The following is a 17,720-nucleotide window of genomic DNA, read 5'->3' on the forward strand; positions in this document are numbered from 1 at the left end:
CACCAGTCTCGTGGTGCTCCAAAAAGCAGCACGTGGTCTCTTACTCTACCGCTGAGGCTGAATATCGTAGTCTTGCTGCGGCTACTAGTGACGTTACTTGGTTGCTCTCTTTGCTTCAAGAGTTACAAGTCTCATCTATTGATACTCCAACTATTTGGTGTGATAGTTCAAGTGCCGTTGCAGTTGCTGCCAATCCTGTTCTTCACTCCAAGTTCAAGCATGTGGAACTTGATCTGTTTTTTGTCCGTGAGAGGGTTGCCGCTGGTACTATTATTGTTGGTGAAGTACCTGCCTGTGATGAAGTAGCTGATATTCTCACCAAGCCTCTTTCGCATACAGTTTTTACTCGGTTTCGCCAGTTCCTTCGGGTCTTACCGATTGAGACGATGGATGCATGTTAGAGTAGTTAGTTTGTTATGAGTTGTTATAAGTTGTTAGTCTGGTGCAAATAAGTAGTTACGCTAATGAGAGTGGTCAGGAGTACAGTCAGTAGTGATCTTCTATAAATACTTTTGTATTCCTTAAAGAGAGGAAGCTTTTGAGAATTCAATATATGAGTTTATTCTTAATATTCCTTAGGTTTACCTTAGGTTCTTTCAATGAGCATTGCTTGAAGGTTTAGAGATAAGAAAGAATATTTGAATCCTTTGATATAATAAGTTAAGTCCACACTAGACAAAGCAACAAATATATCTCACCCATAAAAGAAAAGAAAAGAAAAGGAATATGGACTTAGCAGGGCGGGGGAGTAATCAATTAGGCATATATTCCCCACAGCTGCAAGTCATAAAAGTAGTGCTGCATGATCATATATAAAATTGGATAGTGTCTGAACATATATGCAAGGAAGAGCTGAGCCATTGCTTTTGTCTCCTTTAATTTGTTTAGTAATATAATCATATTTTTAAGAGTCTGCTACATCTACATAATCGGTACATTCATTTAGAGCTTGTATAGTGTTAGGTAGACGTATCCATCACTTGCTTCATTAGGAGGGCCAGACTGAAAAGCCTTACCAACTTGTATGATATATATTATAGAAAACATTGAAGAGAATGTATGAACTTATGACCATTTCGAAAGTAAAGTGGTGAATATGGTACGACATAGTTTAAGGAGCTAGAAGCAGTGGTAATTAACCTGAAAGTTGTAGACGTATCATCCACCAATGGCACTCTAGTCTAGGCAGCAAGTAATGTAATAAGCATGCAATTGCAAACGCATGGATGATATAAGAAATGCACAAATTATGCTAATGAGGTGGAAGAAGCACTTGATAGCATAGGCCACTTACAAAAAGGGGTGGGGTCTGTGTTCACTTTTCTATACTAGGTTTAGGTTGGGTGTCTACTCTTTGGAAGAATGGAGTGTTCGACTATGGCGTGAGTTGACCTATTCTTCCATTGGTTGAGTAGAAATACCACAGATCCAGCTTTAGCATTACCATAGTGCATATTAAGATACTAATAATCATTCATGCTGCTGAATTTTTGACAGTACTGGACCACCACTAAGGGACCACTCGTAGTCATTTCAACTTCAAAATGATATGTTTCTCCACCGCGTCATTTTATCATTCCTGCCTCTTTCCTTATCAAATTAATTTTCATCCTCAGGAATTCACACTAGGCGCCAACTTACGCATGTTATCCTTTTAGTTGCTTCTGTCCACCTTTCATGAAGCTCAGTAATGGCTCCAATCTCAAAGTGCAACCCAGTTGTTTCAGCACATGTTAAATGTATGCCAATTGTTATCTTCTTCTTTTTTTGTTTGCACTAGTCTTACCTTCATTAAAATCATCACAACAGACAGGGTCTCTTACTTAAAATTCATGGCTGCTACGCTACACCTACTCTGCCACTGTGAGTTATGGTCCAAAAGTCGTTTTTGCTTTTCATATTTGTACCAAGCTTCTTCTACAATCTTGTCACGTGAATTAAACCTCTTTTTTTCATGTTAACTACTGCTACAACTATTTGATTTGATAGATTGCCTGGCACTTGCTTTGTCAGTTTTAGTTTTATTTATTTATTCCCCTTCTTGGGTCCTTTCTTGCGTTTTGCAAATTAGCGGAGCACAAGATCTTATGTTTTCCTCATCCTGATTTCTTATTTCAGATCCGCTGTTATTAATTCTATTGTTTGATTGCCTTGTCGTGGTTTAGCTTTAGTCAACGTATCATTTTCTGCTGATCTATTTTTATCAGAGTCGGAGCAACTCTAATGAAGCAGCAGCAGCAATTTACCATGAATATCATCCTATGGCTTCTGGCGTCTATGATCGTGTGCAATGGTCTTCCACTGAACGCAAACGTTTCTGGAAGGCCTGCAGTTGTGAATATTGGTGCTATTTTTTCATTCAAAACTGTTATCGGAAAAGCTGCAAAAATTGCAATCGAAACAGCCATAGAAGATGTAAATTCAAACCCAGATATCCTTCCAGGAACTAAATTAATACTACAGATGAAGGACTCCAATTACAGTGGGTTTATGGCAGTAGTGGAAGGTACGTCCTTTTTGTTTATTGTTATCATGAAGACTAACAGTTGCATGCTCTAGAATTTCTCCTTCTCTATGGATTCATCGTTGATTGAATTGCAGCTTTACTGTTCATGGAGAGAGACACTGTAGCCATAATTGGTCCCCAATCTTCTGTGACGGCTCATGTGATTTCCCATATTGCCAATGTCCTGCGAGTCCCTCTATTGTCATTCTCATCCACAGATCCTACCCTGTCTCCAATTCAGTTCCCATTCTTTGTGAGGACTGCTCAGAACGATTTGTATCAGATGTCTGCCATTGCTGAAATCATAGACCATTATGAATGGAGAGAGGTCATAGCAATCTACGAGGATGACGATCATGGCAGAAATGGGATTGCTGCTTTGGGGGATAAACTGGCCGAAAGACGATGCAGGATCTCCTACAAAGCGCGTTTAAGCCCAGAACCCACCCGGGATGAAATCACTGACGTGTTGGTGAAGGTGGCTTTGAGGGAGTCTAGGATTCTGGTTGTACATGTTCCTGGTAGCTGGGGTCTGAAAGTGTTCAGTGTGGCTCAGTATCTAGGAATGCTTGGAACTGGCTATGTTTGGATTGCTACTAATTGGCTATCTACCGTCCTGGAAACCAACTCCCCCTTATCTCAAGATGCTATGGATGATATTCAAGGTGTTGTTACGCTGCGGATGTACACTCCAGATTCACAACTCAAGAGGAGATTTGTTTCAAGGTGGAGCAACTTAACCAGAGGAAAGCCAATTGGACTCAACACTTACAGTCTGTACGCCTATGACACAGTCTGGTTGCTAGCTCATGCAATCAATGAATTCTTCAATCAGGGAGGAAACATTTCTTTTTTAAATAATTCTAGAGCATCGGAGCTGAGTGAAGGGAACTTACATCTTGATGCTTTGAGCGTGTTTCAAGGAGGGAACTTGTTACTTGACAACATTTTGAACGTCAATATGAAGGGTGTTACAGGGGATTTCAGGTTTACTAGTGATCGGAATCTCATTCATCCTGCATTTGAAATCATTAATGTGATTGGTACTGGCTATAGAAGAGTAGGATACTGGTCCAATCATTCTGGCTTATCAACCGCACTTCCAGAAACCCTTTGGGAAAAACCGCCTAACCGTTCTAGCACAAGCCAAATGTTACACGGCGTTGTTTGGCCAGGACAAACGACGCAAAAACCCCGTGGATGGGTGTTTCCAAACAGTGGAAGACATTTGAAGATTGGAGTTCCTCATCGTGTTAGTTACCGTGAATTTGTGTCAGTAAGAGGCCCTGATGTAATTACAGGATACTGCATTGATGTATTCACTGCTGCTCTCAATTTGTTGCCCTATGCTGTCCCATACAAATTAATTCCCTTCGGGGACGGCCGTACCAACCCAAGTGGCACTGAGCTGGTGCGTTTGATCACAGCAGGTGTAAGTTCCATGAACCAAATCTTTTAAAGTGGTTGGTTGGTTCCTTTCATTTGTAATCATCAAGTTCTGATCTTCTTATCATGATTCAGGTATTCGATGCGGCAATAGGCGACATTGCAATCATCACTAACAGAACAAAGATGGCAGATTTCACACAGCCATATATTGAGTCTGGATTAGTTGTGGTAGCCCCAGTTTGGAGGAAGAATTCTAATGCTTTTGCCTTTCTGAGGCCGTTCACAGGAAGGATGTGGGCAGTGACAGCTATCTTTTTCCTGCTAGTGGGAACAGTAGTTTGGATTTTGGAGCATAGGATGAATGATGAGTTCAGAGGCCCCCCAAGAAGACAAGTAGTTACTATTTTATGGTTAGTGCTATCTGATTTTGGTTGCATTTTGTTTTGAAATGAATAAGCCATGAGGGGGATTGCTTCTTCTTCTTCTTCTTCTTCTTCTTCTTCTGAGTTACTCAGTAACTTTGTATTTGAAACTCCTTTTGCAGGTTTAGTTTTTCAACTTGGTTCTTCGCCCACAGTAAGTGACACTATACGTAACCGTAATCAGTTTTTGCTATACATAATAGCCATTGATGTACCATATATTGAACTTGCAAAAGTTTATGCTACTTGGTTTTGTTCTGTTATCTTCAGGAGAAAATACTGTCAGTGTACTTGGTCGCATAATTCTTATCATCTGGCTATTTGTGGTTCTCATAATCAACTCTAGCTACACGGCCAGCCTTACCTCAATCCTTACAGTGCAACAACTTAGTTCTCCCATCAAGGGCATTGAAACTTTGGTATCAAGCAAGGATCCCATTGGCTACCAGCAGGGATCATTTGCCCGAAATTATTTAATTGACGACCTAAAAATCGATGCATCACGGCTGGTTGCACTTAATTCCCCGGAAGAATGTGCTAAAGCTTTGAAAGATGGGCCCCACAAGGGTGGTGTGGCTGCAATGGTGGATGACCGTGCTTATATAGAGCTCTTTCTCTCCACCAGATGTGAATTCAGTATCGTAGGCCAAGAGTTCACCAAAATGGATGGGGATTTGTAAGTGGTGGTGCTTGTAATGCACTAATATTGTTGGTAATTGTATGTTTTACACACAAAATTAATGGTATTGATGTGGCAGGCCTTTCCACGGGACTCTCCTCTAGCAGTGGACATGTCAACTGCCATTCTCAAACTTTCAGAGAATGGAGATCTCCAAAGGATCCATGACAAATGGCTGTTAAGACGTGCATGTAGTTATCAAGGTGCAAAGATGGAAGTGGACAGGCTTCAGCTTAGAAGCTTTTGGGGCCTATTTCTCATATGTGGATTAGCTTGCTTGATAGCTCTCTTTCTGTATTTCTTGAAAATGGTAAGGCAGTTCAGCCGTCACTACGCTGAGGAATCCGATCTTTCAGGCCAAAGCTCTCGATCTGCACGCATTCAGACATTCCTTTCCTTCGTTGATGAAAAGGAAGAGGAGGTTAAAAGTCGGTCCAAGAGAAGGCAAATGGAGAGAGCCTCTAATCGGACTGATGATGGATCAAATAGCACTAGCTACTCTAGCACTAGCTACTCCATCAGAAGAAATAGTGAATTTGCTTCAAACAAAAGCCTTGGAGCTACCACTAATACGGGTGAAGTCTAGGTAATGTTTGTTCCCCCCGCATGATTTTATTTTTAAAAAAATAGATATTGAAAAAAGGAAATCAATTTAGAGAAGCAGTGGAGGCATATTATGTAAGAATCAATCAGCCTCAGCACATAAAGGCTAAGGGTATATGTCCTGCTTGTATAGGCTTCTTTTTCCTTTTTTTTCTTCATAAATTTGACTTTTAAGGTGGGTTATTAAATTTTTCATTGCTCTGTAACATCCTCAAAATCCTCTTTGTAGTAAATAATACGAGATAAAATCTTATTGAAAAAATAATTATAAGATCAATGAAAACGAAAGTTGTAAGATATCAAAAGAAAGTTAAATCAAGAAGTAAGATATAATGTATTAAATTAAGGAATAGATTAAATTATAAATATGTGAAAAATTTTGTGGCATAATTATAAATATAAAAAAGTTGAAGTGAAAGGTCAATAGTGCAAATATCTTAAAGGTAGGAAGATCTAGAAATTAAGGAAAATGGATTAAAAAGGAACAAATTGAATAAGTAAAAAAAGTATAATGTACTAAATTGTAATTTTACTAAATTAAGTGATGATTTAATGATAAAATTTTAAAAAATTATAAAGAGAAAAATGGTCAATTAGAAAAAGAAAGAACTCTAAAATGCAATAATAATGCTAAAGATATTTTACTAATATTTTATTATAAATAGCTAGTAAAAGGAGAGAAAGATGAAGGAAAAACAAAAGAGAGAGGATCCTCCATCTTTCCAACATGAGTGAGGGGGAGAGAAGAAGAAAACTTTGTTGTCTTTACAATTTGATCCTCCTACTAAAAATTCACCATTTTCACCTAGAATTCCAAAGAATTTTCATAATCACCAAGAGAGAAAAGTGATAAGGAGATTATGGAGAATAATAAAATCACCTTGGATTCAAAAAAATAAAAGTTAGAAGAGAGAGAAAATCAAGTTAAAGTTTGAAATCAATAGCACAAGGTAAGAACATCAATATTTCAATATATTTTTAAATTTGATATTATTGAAAAAGTATGAAATTGATGTTAAATTAGAGTTTTCTTATATAAAGTTTTATATTCTTAATATGTTAGTGAAGAGAACTAAGAGGGAGTGATGAGAAATATTGTAGAAAAAGGAAAGAAATGTGTTATAGACTTGGTTATCAACATTTTGTACTAAAATAGTTTTGGACAGCAACAGTAGTCTAACTTTAAAAATTCACCAAAAAATGTAGAAATTGAATTAGAGATTAATTAAAGTATGAAATTAAAGCCTATTGAGTTTAGTTTTACATAGAAAAAAACGATATAAGTAAAAGAATTTCATATTATGAGATATATGAATTTTTGTGAGACAATCTCATATTGATTTTAGTTCACCTATTCTGATTTTGAAAAATCATAAAAAATTGTAAAAAAATGATTAAGGGAACAAATGGGAGCTTATTTTTAAAAGAAACAAATGGAAACATCATCTAAACCTCGTACCAAAAGATAATTAATTTTTAGTAAAGAAAGGTCGAAGCTGTCAAATAGCAAAATAGAGACAAATTTGAAGAATTTACTATACTTATTGGTTAAATTATAAATTCTTAGAATTTTGAATTCTTTAGCTCAAAATATAAATAATTTAGTAACTATGACTCAAGTGGACAGCTTTGATATAAAGACATAAGTAAATAGTAGAATTATAGATAATGTTATATATAAGCATGTTATACACTAAAAGCTAAAGATTCTAACAAATATATACATAAAAGATGTGGAATGGAGAGGAGGAGGAGGAAAAATATATGAATATATATATAGTAGATGAATTTGAAATATTTTGTAATGGTTATAGGTGATGGAATGATTAATCCATGTAAGTATGTTTTAAACGAATTGATAAAATAATAAGTAAATAATTATTAATTGATGTGATATTGAATTATTTGTTAAATTTTTATGAAGAATTAAATTGATTGACACAATTTAGAAATAAATATGAAATATACATAAATGGGTAAGTTAATTTTGCAAGTGCAAGTCCTCCAATGGTCTTATTTGTAAAACTTTAATATTTGTGTTAATTTTATAAATTTTGTTACCTTTGATTGAATATCATGTTTTTATGAGGACTTGAGCTTAGAAATAGATGTAAGTGGATGGTATGTAAAATGATGTGGTGATGATAACATCTGAATACAGTTTAGGTAATGATATAAAATAAATAAATAAATAAAAATAAAGCGTGAAACTTATAAGAAAATAGAAACGACGTCACGATGACAAATACGCCATGTCACAACGTGGAAACCCTACCGTCACGAGGACAGTTCAAAAATCTTTATAAGCTTTACAATTTGTCCTTTAATCAATTCTGGATATTTTAATGAACTCAACTCATAATTAATTGTATCGTAAATTCAATTATTACTAAAATTTAGTTAATGATCTACATTAATTAAATAATATAATAAATTGATTTGAAATTTTTAGTAGTTACTTTGGCAATAAATATGACATCCTCATACTTTGATTCAGCGACCGGGTCAGATATGGGGTGTTACCTACTCTACCAATCAAAAGGTTCCAATTTATTCATAGGGTCTTTAGTAAAAATTCATTAGCTCCACTAACAAATTGCAAATGAAAGAAAGAAAGATCAACTAACAAAGATACAAATTACATATTATTGCTATTATTTACATAATTATATATACACTACCGGGAAATGAGATATTAGAAACATTGTCGGCCCTGCCAGCTATAAGTAGCACTTTTTGAAAGACCTCTTTAAACACCATAACATTGCTTTAAAAGTATTTCTGGAAGCATTCCTCTTCCCTGCAGCGGCTGCTAACAACTTTGTATACTTCAATAAAGAGTCTCGGGAATCGACTGGCAAAATAACCATAAAACCCTTCTGGAACCGACCCTACTAGTTCCTGCAATCAGTAGCAAAGGAAAATTTCTTAACCACAAGCAATAAATGTTCAGGGCACTTCATTCATGTTCTTAAGAGGTAACTTTGCATCTCCCATGTCACTCCAAACGTGCCAGATTGCTTTTTTATCCAATATAAATCATTATGATTATTGGAATAACGTAGTTTTTGTATCATTCAGTAAAAACACAGCTTCAAAAATTAATTCAGAGGAAAAGATAAACAGAAGAACGAATGCCTCAATGTAAAATATTTAAATATCTTAAAGGAACGAATACCTTTACTAATTGAGTTCAAGATAATGACCATCTTAAACAATCAGGTTCCCTTTTCATTGTAAAATTTTTATATATCTAATACCTGACACAACTCATTGCCACACTATATCACAGATACCTTTCATTTATTCAACCAAACTCAATTAACAAGCATATTCTAATGAGCAACTGCTAGATTTAGATTCAAACCTGAATTTCTATGGGAAGCTCTCTATAGTGATGTGATTTGTTCCTCATGACTCGCAACAGATCTCGAACACTGTCAAACTTATAACGACGGTAATACCCAATGTTGGCAATGAATGCATGCTCCATTTTCTCATTCCATTTTCCACCAAGAGCCATTGGTGCAACACTCTCCAATGCTTTCAAGATGTCAGAGTCAACCTTCCTATCTTCTAATTCAACCCTATCACTTGTCTCTTGAAGAAAAAACAGTTTCATCTCACAACTCCAAAATAAAGGATGACGCAACACCTCCAATGCGCTTGGTCTGGCAGTAAATTAGAAATACTTGTGAACATTAAAAAGAGAAGTTTACTGCACAGCAAATATCAAGTTTATTGCACTTTCAGAAAATTTTCTGAACTTGACGGTAAGAAAACAATCATTATACCTCAATTCAGGCTCAGGATTCAATAAACAAGATATTAGATCCACAGCTTCAGGGATATGCTCCACTAGAAAAAGGTTCACTCGGTTGTTCACAACATTGATATCACGTTCAAGATGATTGCCAAACGGGTGCTTACCCCGAGTGATGCAGAAGAAAAGGACACAACCCAAACTAAATAAATCAACTGCACGTGTTTGGCGACCAAGAAGAAGTTGTTCCGGTGCTTGCCAACCTGAACTACCACAGCCTGCAATAAAATTTTTATATATCATCAAACAGTACTTTAGCACAAATAACTAGTTAAAAGTTCTACAGTCAAACTTTTAAAATAGGCAGCAGAGCACATTAAGAAATCATAAGCTGAATTTCATTGGTTACAAATTCCAGAATGACCCAATAAAATATTTGGAAAAACTTAAATTCTAACCCTGGGGGAATATATGTACCACTAGGAAGCATATATTTCAAGAAATGAAGATAAATTATGAGAATAATGAATAAAGTAAACATTAAAGATGCTTACCAGTAGCATGGTGACCCAAGGAAGACCTATCCTCAAGAAGGCGCTTGCTAATGCCCATATCAGAAAGCTTTGCACACACTGTTTTTTCCTTAATTATTAGCACATTTTGAGGCTTTATGTCTCGATGAATTATTCCCAGATCATGCAAATGAGCAAGACCTGAAACCACATCCCTGTGTACAGATACAACAATGGAGGATGAAGAAGAAGTTGGACTAGATCAAATCTGAAAGTTACCAAGGTAGGAGATTACGATAAAGTCCACCCAGTAAATTATCAATCCGAAAGTAAATGAACAATCCTCATCATTTAACAGTTAACTGTAGCCCACACTAACCTCATCAGTTTTAGGAAGAGCGGTGACGGATGGCCATTTGCTTTCCACAAATTAAGATCCTGCATGGCACCTTTCACCAAATCCAGGTGAATTTTATGCTCAACCATTGCACGTGTTGCTGGGTCCTTGCTGAGGACTGAGTTTCCAGGTGTATCTGAGTAAATTTGAATCAAATCATCTAAACTGCAAGTGCAACGCTCCAGAGCAAGATACACAAAATCTTGATCATACTCCACACCATACCATCTAACAATATTCGGATGCTGGTCAGACACAATGAGATTTTGAATTTCTTTGAAAGCAACATCATGATGAGCTTGGACAAGACGTTTCACAGCAACTGCTCGGCCTTCATAGAATCCCTCAAGGACAATTGTACCATTGCTTCCTTTTGCAATTTCTTTGCTTAATACAATTAGCTTACCTATTCTACGTCCATCAAAGCTACCAACTAATTTATTAAGGTCCAGCAATTTTTCGTTGTCAGCACCAACAGGTGAAAATTCATCCTCGCTTCCAGATGATGTGTGCTGATCCTTTTTCTCAATAGAACCATTAATCTTCCCTGATCTTCGGGATTTCTTTCTGTTGGAGGATCCAATGTTTATATTAGCAACAGGCTGGTCTTTTAACGCAGAAAGCCTTTTAGCCAAAAGAACGTGGTTGATGACAAAGCCCACCAAAATTATGAAAAATATAAAGGAAAATACTACTGGATATTTGGAAAAAATGGCCTTGCCATGCCCATCAGCATGAGGTGTTCTCAGATCATGTACACCAAACATTCTAGAATCACTATTCTCCAAAGGAGGCTGAGGGACACTTGTTTCATTTTCATTGTCTTGAGACAAGTTCAATAATCTATCAACTTTGTGTGGCAATTGAAGCTTTGATTCTGGAGCTGCCACTAGAAGCATTTTCCTATTATGACGGTCATCTGATGTGCTATCAGGCTTGGCCAGTGAAGTAGGTGCATTAGAAGAAGACAATGGGAGCATCGGATCATCATGATGAGAAGTGCTTGTATATTCTGTCGTATTATGCTCTCGAATAACAATACCTTTTGATTGACATGGAAATGGCAAAACAAAGTCATTGCCAATTTCAGGAAATTCATAACTTGAATTCACAGTATATTTAACATCCTGGCAAAGTAAAGCAGCCCCAATTTCTGAAACCATTAGACTCCATGAAACCTTGTCTGAGTTAGGATGAAAAGACTGCAGTGTGTAATCAGTCCTTGTGATGTGAAATCACCGCTGAGCAATACTAGAAGCAGCAGAATTCAACAGCTCCTTATTACCATTACCGTTATCCGATAAAGGAGTCCCCTCTTTGTCGGGCTCCAGCGCAGATGGAGAATCAGGTGACCTATAAACATGCAGTAGCTTTCCAGTCATAGCATCTACCACATACACAGTTGTCCTCTTAGAGCCAACAGTGATTGCCCCTTCCTCGGATACATGGGGCATGTGTTTGACAAATTCTTCAACAGTTACAGGAAGTTTCTGCAAGTCCAACAACAAGATAAAGATTAAGATAGCTCTGACTCTGAGCAATGGCAAAAGAAAGAGTAATATTATGAAAAGCTCAAAACATGGTTCAATGTTACAGAAATTTTGAGAGGCAAAACCTACATGTACATCAGGAAAAAAGACTGAAGCAAAAAGCTAGCACATACCATTTTATTAGAATGGGTTGCATGCGCGTAGAGTTCCCAATCATCTCCACAATCAATGAAGAAAGCAGTGATTGGTCGGGAGGCAGCTTCATTGCCATTATCCAATGTCGGAGGAGCCTGATAGGAAGAGTAAATGGGAGACCCGGAGGCAAATGACCAGATTACTCTCTTTGAGTTTATAGTCCTTAAAACAATGGTACCATCCGTTCTAGCAGCTAATTCTGTTTCTTGCTCACTGTTTCAGCCGTAGCAAGTATTGAGCAGCTGTAGTAATACTTTAGAAATACAATGCTAATATGTAGCATATAACAATGCGATTGTAAAACGATGAAGTACATGCATATATATCATAATTATCTTATCACAGGCCATCATTCATACGAATACTGATGAAACACAGGTTTAAGTTATTAGCTGAGAAAAAGACGAGGCGGGCAACTACCTTGAACAGGCAGTCCAAAAATAGCGAAATCAAAGATTTAAATAAAATAAAAAAAAACGAAAATTCTACTGCCACAATTCTAAACCCATATTCTAAAGCTCGATTCATTATAATTATGATTATTACTATATTATGAATAAGTAGCAAAGCATTTAAACAATCCTTGTAGTCCATGATGATTGTCTGATTGGAATATAACAAACAAATTACTCTGAGAAAGAAAAGAAAAGAAAACTCACGAGAGAGACAAGAGCGATCTCCCCCCGGCTCTCAGGATTCCGGTGCTCTGGGCGTCCGGCACATGAATTGCGATGGGCGTGGAGAAAGCAGAGGATAGGAGAATCAAGAAACAGAAAAAAAGCAGCCTCATTTCTGAGATATTAAACGGACTTGGTTGAGGAATTTTATTTTTGTAGGCGGCTAGATTAGGTTACTTAAAGACCAAGACAAGACAAGCCAAGACAAGACAAGACAAGACAAGACAAAGAGTTGTTTTGCTCAGAAAGATCCGCAATTCAAGGATTCCGAGTGGCTGGTTTTTTTGGTTTGCTTTTAGGGGTTTTCTTTTTTGAACTGTAAAAGTCTTGCCTTTTGATTCTTTTATTCTAAATTTCTATCCTCCTTACTTTTCACAAATTAGCTAATTTTCAAACTTTACTTTCTAGTATAATTAAGCTTCTCTTACTAACACTGAAAATTGTTTTCATCTTTCTCCTAGAGAATTAATTCCCTCAAATCTGTTCTTTGCGCAGGAGAATACTACTTCATACCGTTTCTTGTGGTGGTTGATAGCTGACGGTCTGGAGTTTCCTGATTAGAATTTGAAAGGGTAAACGAACGTGTTGAAATTGAAAAGCTCAAATTAAGGATATGACGGGGGCAATTCTTAAAGAGTTTAAACTTGGAAAACTTCTTTTAGAGCTAATGGCTTGGAAGCTTCAGCTTAAGGAGATAGTGAGAACTGCTGCTCATGTAGCAGTAGCTAGATAGGCATGGTAAAGCATCTTCAGCATTGGTCCTTCTACCTAAACTGCAAAAACTCTATTCCCAACATCATGCCCGGTCAACCAGCTATAATCAATCAAATTCCCCATCTCATGCTCATCTTTGCTGTGTTTAAATGTATGTGGGTACGACTCTTAGGACCAATCTAATCTTGCTAAAAATGTCACTTATTATTCAATATCATTGTTTCGGCATGCCTAACATGGCCTAATGATTGTTCTTGCTTTACACTAGAATATGATGGTGTCACTTTTAACAAATTCTTCAACTGTGGACGAACCCCGCATATTGTAACCTTTTTTTTTTTTAGAGAAATTTAGCATGATTTGGTCATTTTCTGGTATTGTTAAGAGAGATGGTACGAGAAGAGCCAGCTATGTGACAAAAAGCAGAGGTCCCCAGCAATAAGCAGGGTCCTCATCCTGATTCCTATGGGTAAGGTATTCTGAAAAAAAAAATTCAATCCCGAATTGTCGAAAGAAGGACCAAAAATGAAAGAATCCAACTAGGATGATATTGAAATGAATACCACACAACTGTAGCTATTACATTAATTTTACATTCAAATTCCATGCGAAATGTACTTGCTCCTCCCGCAGGGCCAGAACCCAGAAACACAACATAAACAAGGCTTCTTTCTTTACTTGACAAAAGATCTTCCTAATTCTTGTCTAATCGCTCATCTCTCACTTCACAAGCATGTATGTGTTATATAAAAGAATAAGAGGGTACAAAAAATCGATTCCCGAGTTCAACTATTTGATATGAATAGAAGGGTTTTTTGAGCAACTGGAAAGAGCGGAGTAGTATCTTCATTAGGTCAAGATCCACATGAAGACTGTTGACCAAGACGTGAGTGCTAAAGCAGCAGCCAAGTATGTCCACAGGAAGAGGACCGAGCACTCGTCTTGACCCACATCAAACAGCTGGGCCATGGTACCTGAGCGCAATTATTATGCATTTTTAAGAGCCCGTATAGTATTAAGTAATGTAATGAACTGAAGCGGTTTGGTTACTTACCAATATTCATGGCTGGTGGCAGAGTAAACTGAACCATGAGCACGTAGCGGAACAAAGGGTCGGGCGGTAGGAACCCAAGGTCCCCAGCTGCTTTAACAATAAAAATACCAACAACCGGTAGTATAATGTACCGAACACACACCACTCCCATGATAACCATCGGCTTAATTGTTGACGAACGCAAGCCTTGAGTCAAGTTGGCTCCTAGTATGAGGGTGATACAGGGGATCGTTGCATCCCTGCATGCATGCAGATGCTTTTACTAATCAGTTACCAACGGACCAAATGTTTATATTTTATGAGAAAATTATTAAGTGAGAAGTAGCGTACCCTAACAGTTTAATCGAGTCTTGGACTACCCGTAGTGGAGCCCCCGGACCAATTACAAGGTTTCTCAGCCAGTCGATCGCTCCAAAGGTGAAACCGAAAATCTGATTAATCAAGTAACGAACTTTGTTAACATATAGAAATTGGAGGAGAAAATAACAGATGAAACGTTATATTCATCTAAAAAACTTACTGCACCAAGTGTTGGCGGTGCCATGAGCTCTTCCAAAATCTGATGAAGAAATCCCACTACCTGACGCCACAACGGTGCATTCCCTTTTGCCTTTGGGCTAGTGTCTTGGGGTGCCTTCTGCGATTGGAGTTATTTCAAAGGCCAAGAAGGTCAGTAATCTAGTGGTGCTTTACTATATCCTATCCTGTGTCTCTAGCTTATACCAGAACCAGAACAGAAATTGTTCTGTTGGGTTCCGAGGATCTTCAACACACTTTGGTAGTTAGTAATACTTACCACCAATATGGCCACTTGCTCTTCACTTTCTCCTTTCAGAAGCTGACTTTGGGGTGTAGCATCCAAGTTCTTGTTGGGTTGTTTTGAACTGAAATCCTCAGCTGCTTCATCATCTCTCAATTTCAAAGATGAAGCTCTTATCATGTGGAAAGTGATAGTCCAGAGGTAGAAACCACCAAGCTGCATCCAAAGCATATATATGAATATGATTGATCAAAACGATTAAACAACTAATTCCTGCAGCAGAACGCTTACTGTACATAAAAAAATATGATATCACATTACCGCCATGGAGAAAGATGCATATGAAAGTCCAATTCTGGTGCAAACAGTAGTATCCCCAAATGGGCTTCCATCCTCATTACAGATTGCAGGGACAACTATAAGGAGAAGATTTCCCAAGTTCCCTAATTCAAACAAGAATTTATTTTTTAAGTATAGAGTAGCTTGAAGGGGGCTTTAACAAAACTAAAGGTGTGTGCGTCAACCTTACCAGATGAACATGTAGCAATGATAAGACCCTCCAGATAGGGTTTTGGTTTCAGTATCTTAACCACGATCCACCCAAGAATTATTCCCACTAGAAAGGTGAGCCCGATGTTTACAGGCATAAACCACCTGTCAATTTAATGATCAGATTCAAACGAAGCCACATTGATACAAAAGTTTTCATTAGTATATGTGTTTTTTCTCTGCTTAATCGGCACTTTTGCCTTTAGTGGAGGGTTCAAAAATTAGCCTTTGCATCAATAGATACAGAGAGAACTTTATATGATGCATCTCTCATATCAATACTTAACGAGTACTTTTTCAGTTTTTTTTTTTTTAATTTCAACTTTGTATGGTAATTAAAGTGAGAACGCATGCACACACATATATATATATATACAGAGAGAGAGAAAGAAGTATTGTATCTCACCATGAAATGATGTCTTGAAGCGTGACAGTCTTGGCAAGACTTGCAAACATGAGCGAGGGGGTAAACACGACGAACACGATCTGCGTTAGTTACAGAACATAAATCGATGTTTTCATAGTGGACTGAATTTAAGACGGATAAATAAGAATGACTACCTACCAACGGGTTAATAAACAACATGATAAATGCAACGAATCTTAGAGATTAATATTAAACATGCATATATGTAAATATTAGATTTTTAGCAACATTAACATATAAGAGTACACAAAATGAAAACTGTTAACGAGTACCCTATTCAAGGATCTCCGGATGTCTACTGGGAGAAGTTTGCAGTAATCAGTTGCCATGAAAGCGCCCAGCAAACTTATTATAAGCACTTGTAAAATTGGCATGGAAGCCACCTCAAACAATGTCCAGAAACCCATGTTTTAGAGCTAGCTAGCTAGCTAGCTAGATATACCTTTTCTTGTTTTTTGGATACACAGAAATATAAAATTGGCGTCTCAAGTATGTTGATGATCACTGTGCAGGAATGTGTATCCAAGGCTAAAGAGAAGAGGAAATTAATCAAGATCCTGGGAAGTGGGAGCGAGTGCCAAGATTTAAAAAGGACAGGAACATGTGATTAAAAAGAGGAGATTGAAATTCCAAAGAGATATGTGAAAGAATATAAATATGAGGAGGAGGAAAGAAAGGCGAAGGTAGGCCTAGCTTAGAATATACATGCATGTAAAATATGTAACGAGTGGGCCACCCTGTCTCTTGCTTTCTTTCTATTTACACCGTCGAAAAGTGATGATTGGATTACTTGAGAAAAGGGAAGTGAGACAGTTTTGGTCATGGCTTGCGGGATGCCCTTGCCTTGCCTATGATTAATGTAAAAAGTCCAAATCTTGAGAATGACCAGGTCAGAGGCAAAGACACCAAAGAAACCTAACATTGCCCTCCCATATCAATGCATGTGCATGTTATTTACCGGGTTTCTTTTTCCTCCAAACTAGTTTAATTTCTCTCAAACCCTACCTCTAACTAGCAGCATTAGGAGCTGTATATTATTATTTCTTCAACCCATTTTAAAGTTTATATATCTTTCAAAATAAAATTACCCTAAAAGTTTATATTAATTTAAACTTACCCTTAACTCAAAATTTTTTATTTATTTCACGCATCTCAAAAAAATTAAAAATTAACGAAAATCATGTTCACCCTCTCAAATTGCATTCCAATCCTCCCACAAAAATAATAAGGGCAAGAGTTTTTGGTGTACATGTGCAGGGTTCCAAGCCATTAAGACATGAAAGTAGCAGCCATTATCGAAAAAAAAAACCAAGCGAAATGGTAAGCCAGAGAACAACTCAAAACAAACATGAATCATGTGAGTAGATTAGTGTTACTTTGATTACAAAACTCAAGATGGCGGCTGCGGACAATGGTCAACGGGGACAAGCTGCTGACTCGCATTTCTTTATTATTATTCACTTCACCTTTTACCAAAGTTAAGGTGAGGTGAATATATAATAGGTGGAAGCATCATCAGATGAGCTAACCTGGGTTATGATTTATTTTAAAGATTAAGGTTGGAACAATTTGCAGGTCTCCGC

The 17,720-nt window shown here is 37.2% G+C and overlaps 2 protein-coding genes, 1 long non-coding RNA gene and 1 pseudogene across 3 annotated transcripts; 2 read left to right on the forward strand and 2 right to left on the reverse strand.

Moving 5' to 3' along the window:
• Positions 1–1,577: 1,577 nt before the first annotated feature.
• On the forward strand, positions 1,578–5,807 carry LOC107939601 (glutamate receptor 3.6). The gene is given in 8 exon segments (XM_016872942.2): positions 1,578–1,739; positions 2,208–2,506; positions 2,602–3,938; positions 4,028–4,305; positions 4,440–4,471; positions 4,588–4,977; positions 4,980–4,993; positions 5,076–5,807. Coding segments are annotated over 7 exon segments (2,841 nt in total). The 5' UTR covers positions 1,578–1,739; positions 2,208–2,223; the 3' UTR covers positions 5,583–5,807.
• Positions 5,808–8,128: 2,321 nt separating this feature from the next.
• Positions 8,129–12,750, reverse strand: LOC107939606 (serine/threonine-protein kinase/endoribonuclease IRE1a-like; annotated as a pseudogene).
• Positions 12,751–13,617, forward strand: LOC121209864 (uncharacterized). Its single transcript, XR_005905013.1, has 2 exons — positions 12,751–12,951; positions 13,129–13,617. It is a non-coding gene; the product is annotated as an uncharacterized lncRNA (long non-coding RNA).
• A 256-nt stretch (positions 13,618–13,873) lies between these two features.
• Positions 13,874–16,774, reverse strand: LOC107939605 (protein PIN-LIKES 7). Its single transcript, XM_016872949.2, has 9 exons — positions 16,410–16,774; positions 16,117–16,196; positions 15,691–15,815; positions 15,483–15,604; positions 15,198–15,377; positions 14,922–15,038; positions 14,732–14,832; positions 14,402–14,640; positions 13,874–14,321 (listed from the first exon to the last, which is right to left on the reverse strand). The coding sequence occupies exons 1-9, from the start codon at positions 16,542–16,544 to the stop codon at positions 14,197–14,199; spliced, it is 1,224 nt and encodes a 407-aa protein (XP_016728438.1). The 5' UTR covers positions 16,545–16,774; the 3' UTR covers positions 13,874–14,196.
• Positions 16,775–17,720: the final 946 nt, after the last annotated feature.

This window comes from Gossypium hirsutum, chromosome A02 (genome assembly GCF_007990345.1).
Source record: "Gossypium hirsutum isolate 1008001.06 chromosome A02, Gossypium_hirsutum_v2.1, whole genome shotgun sequence".
Classification (NCBI taxonomy): Eukaryota; Viridiplantae; Streptophyta; class Magnoliopsida; order Malvales; family Malvaceae; genus Gossypium; species Gossypium hirsutum.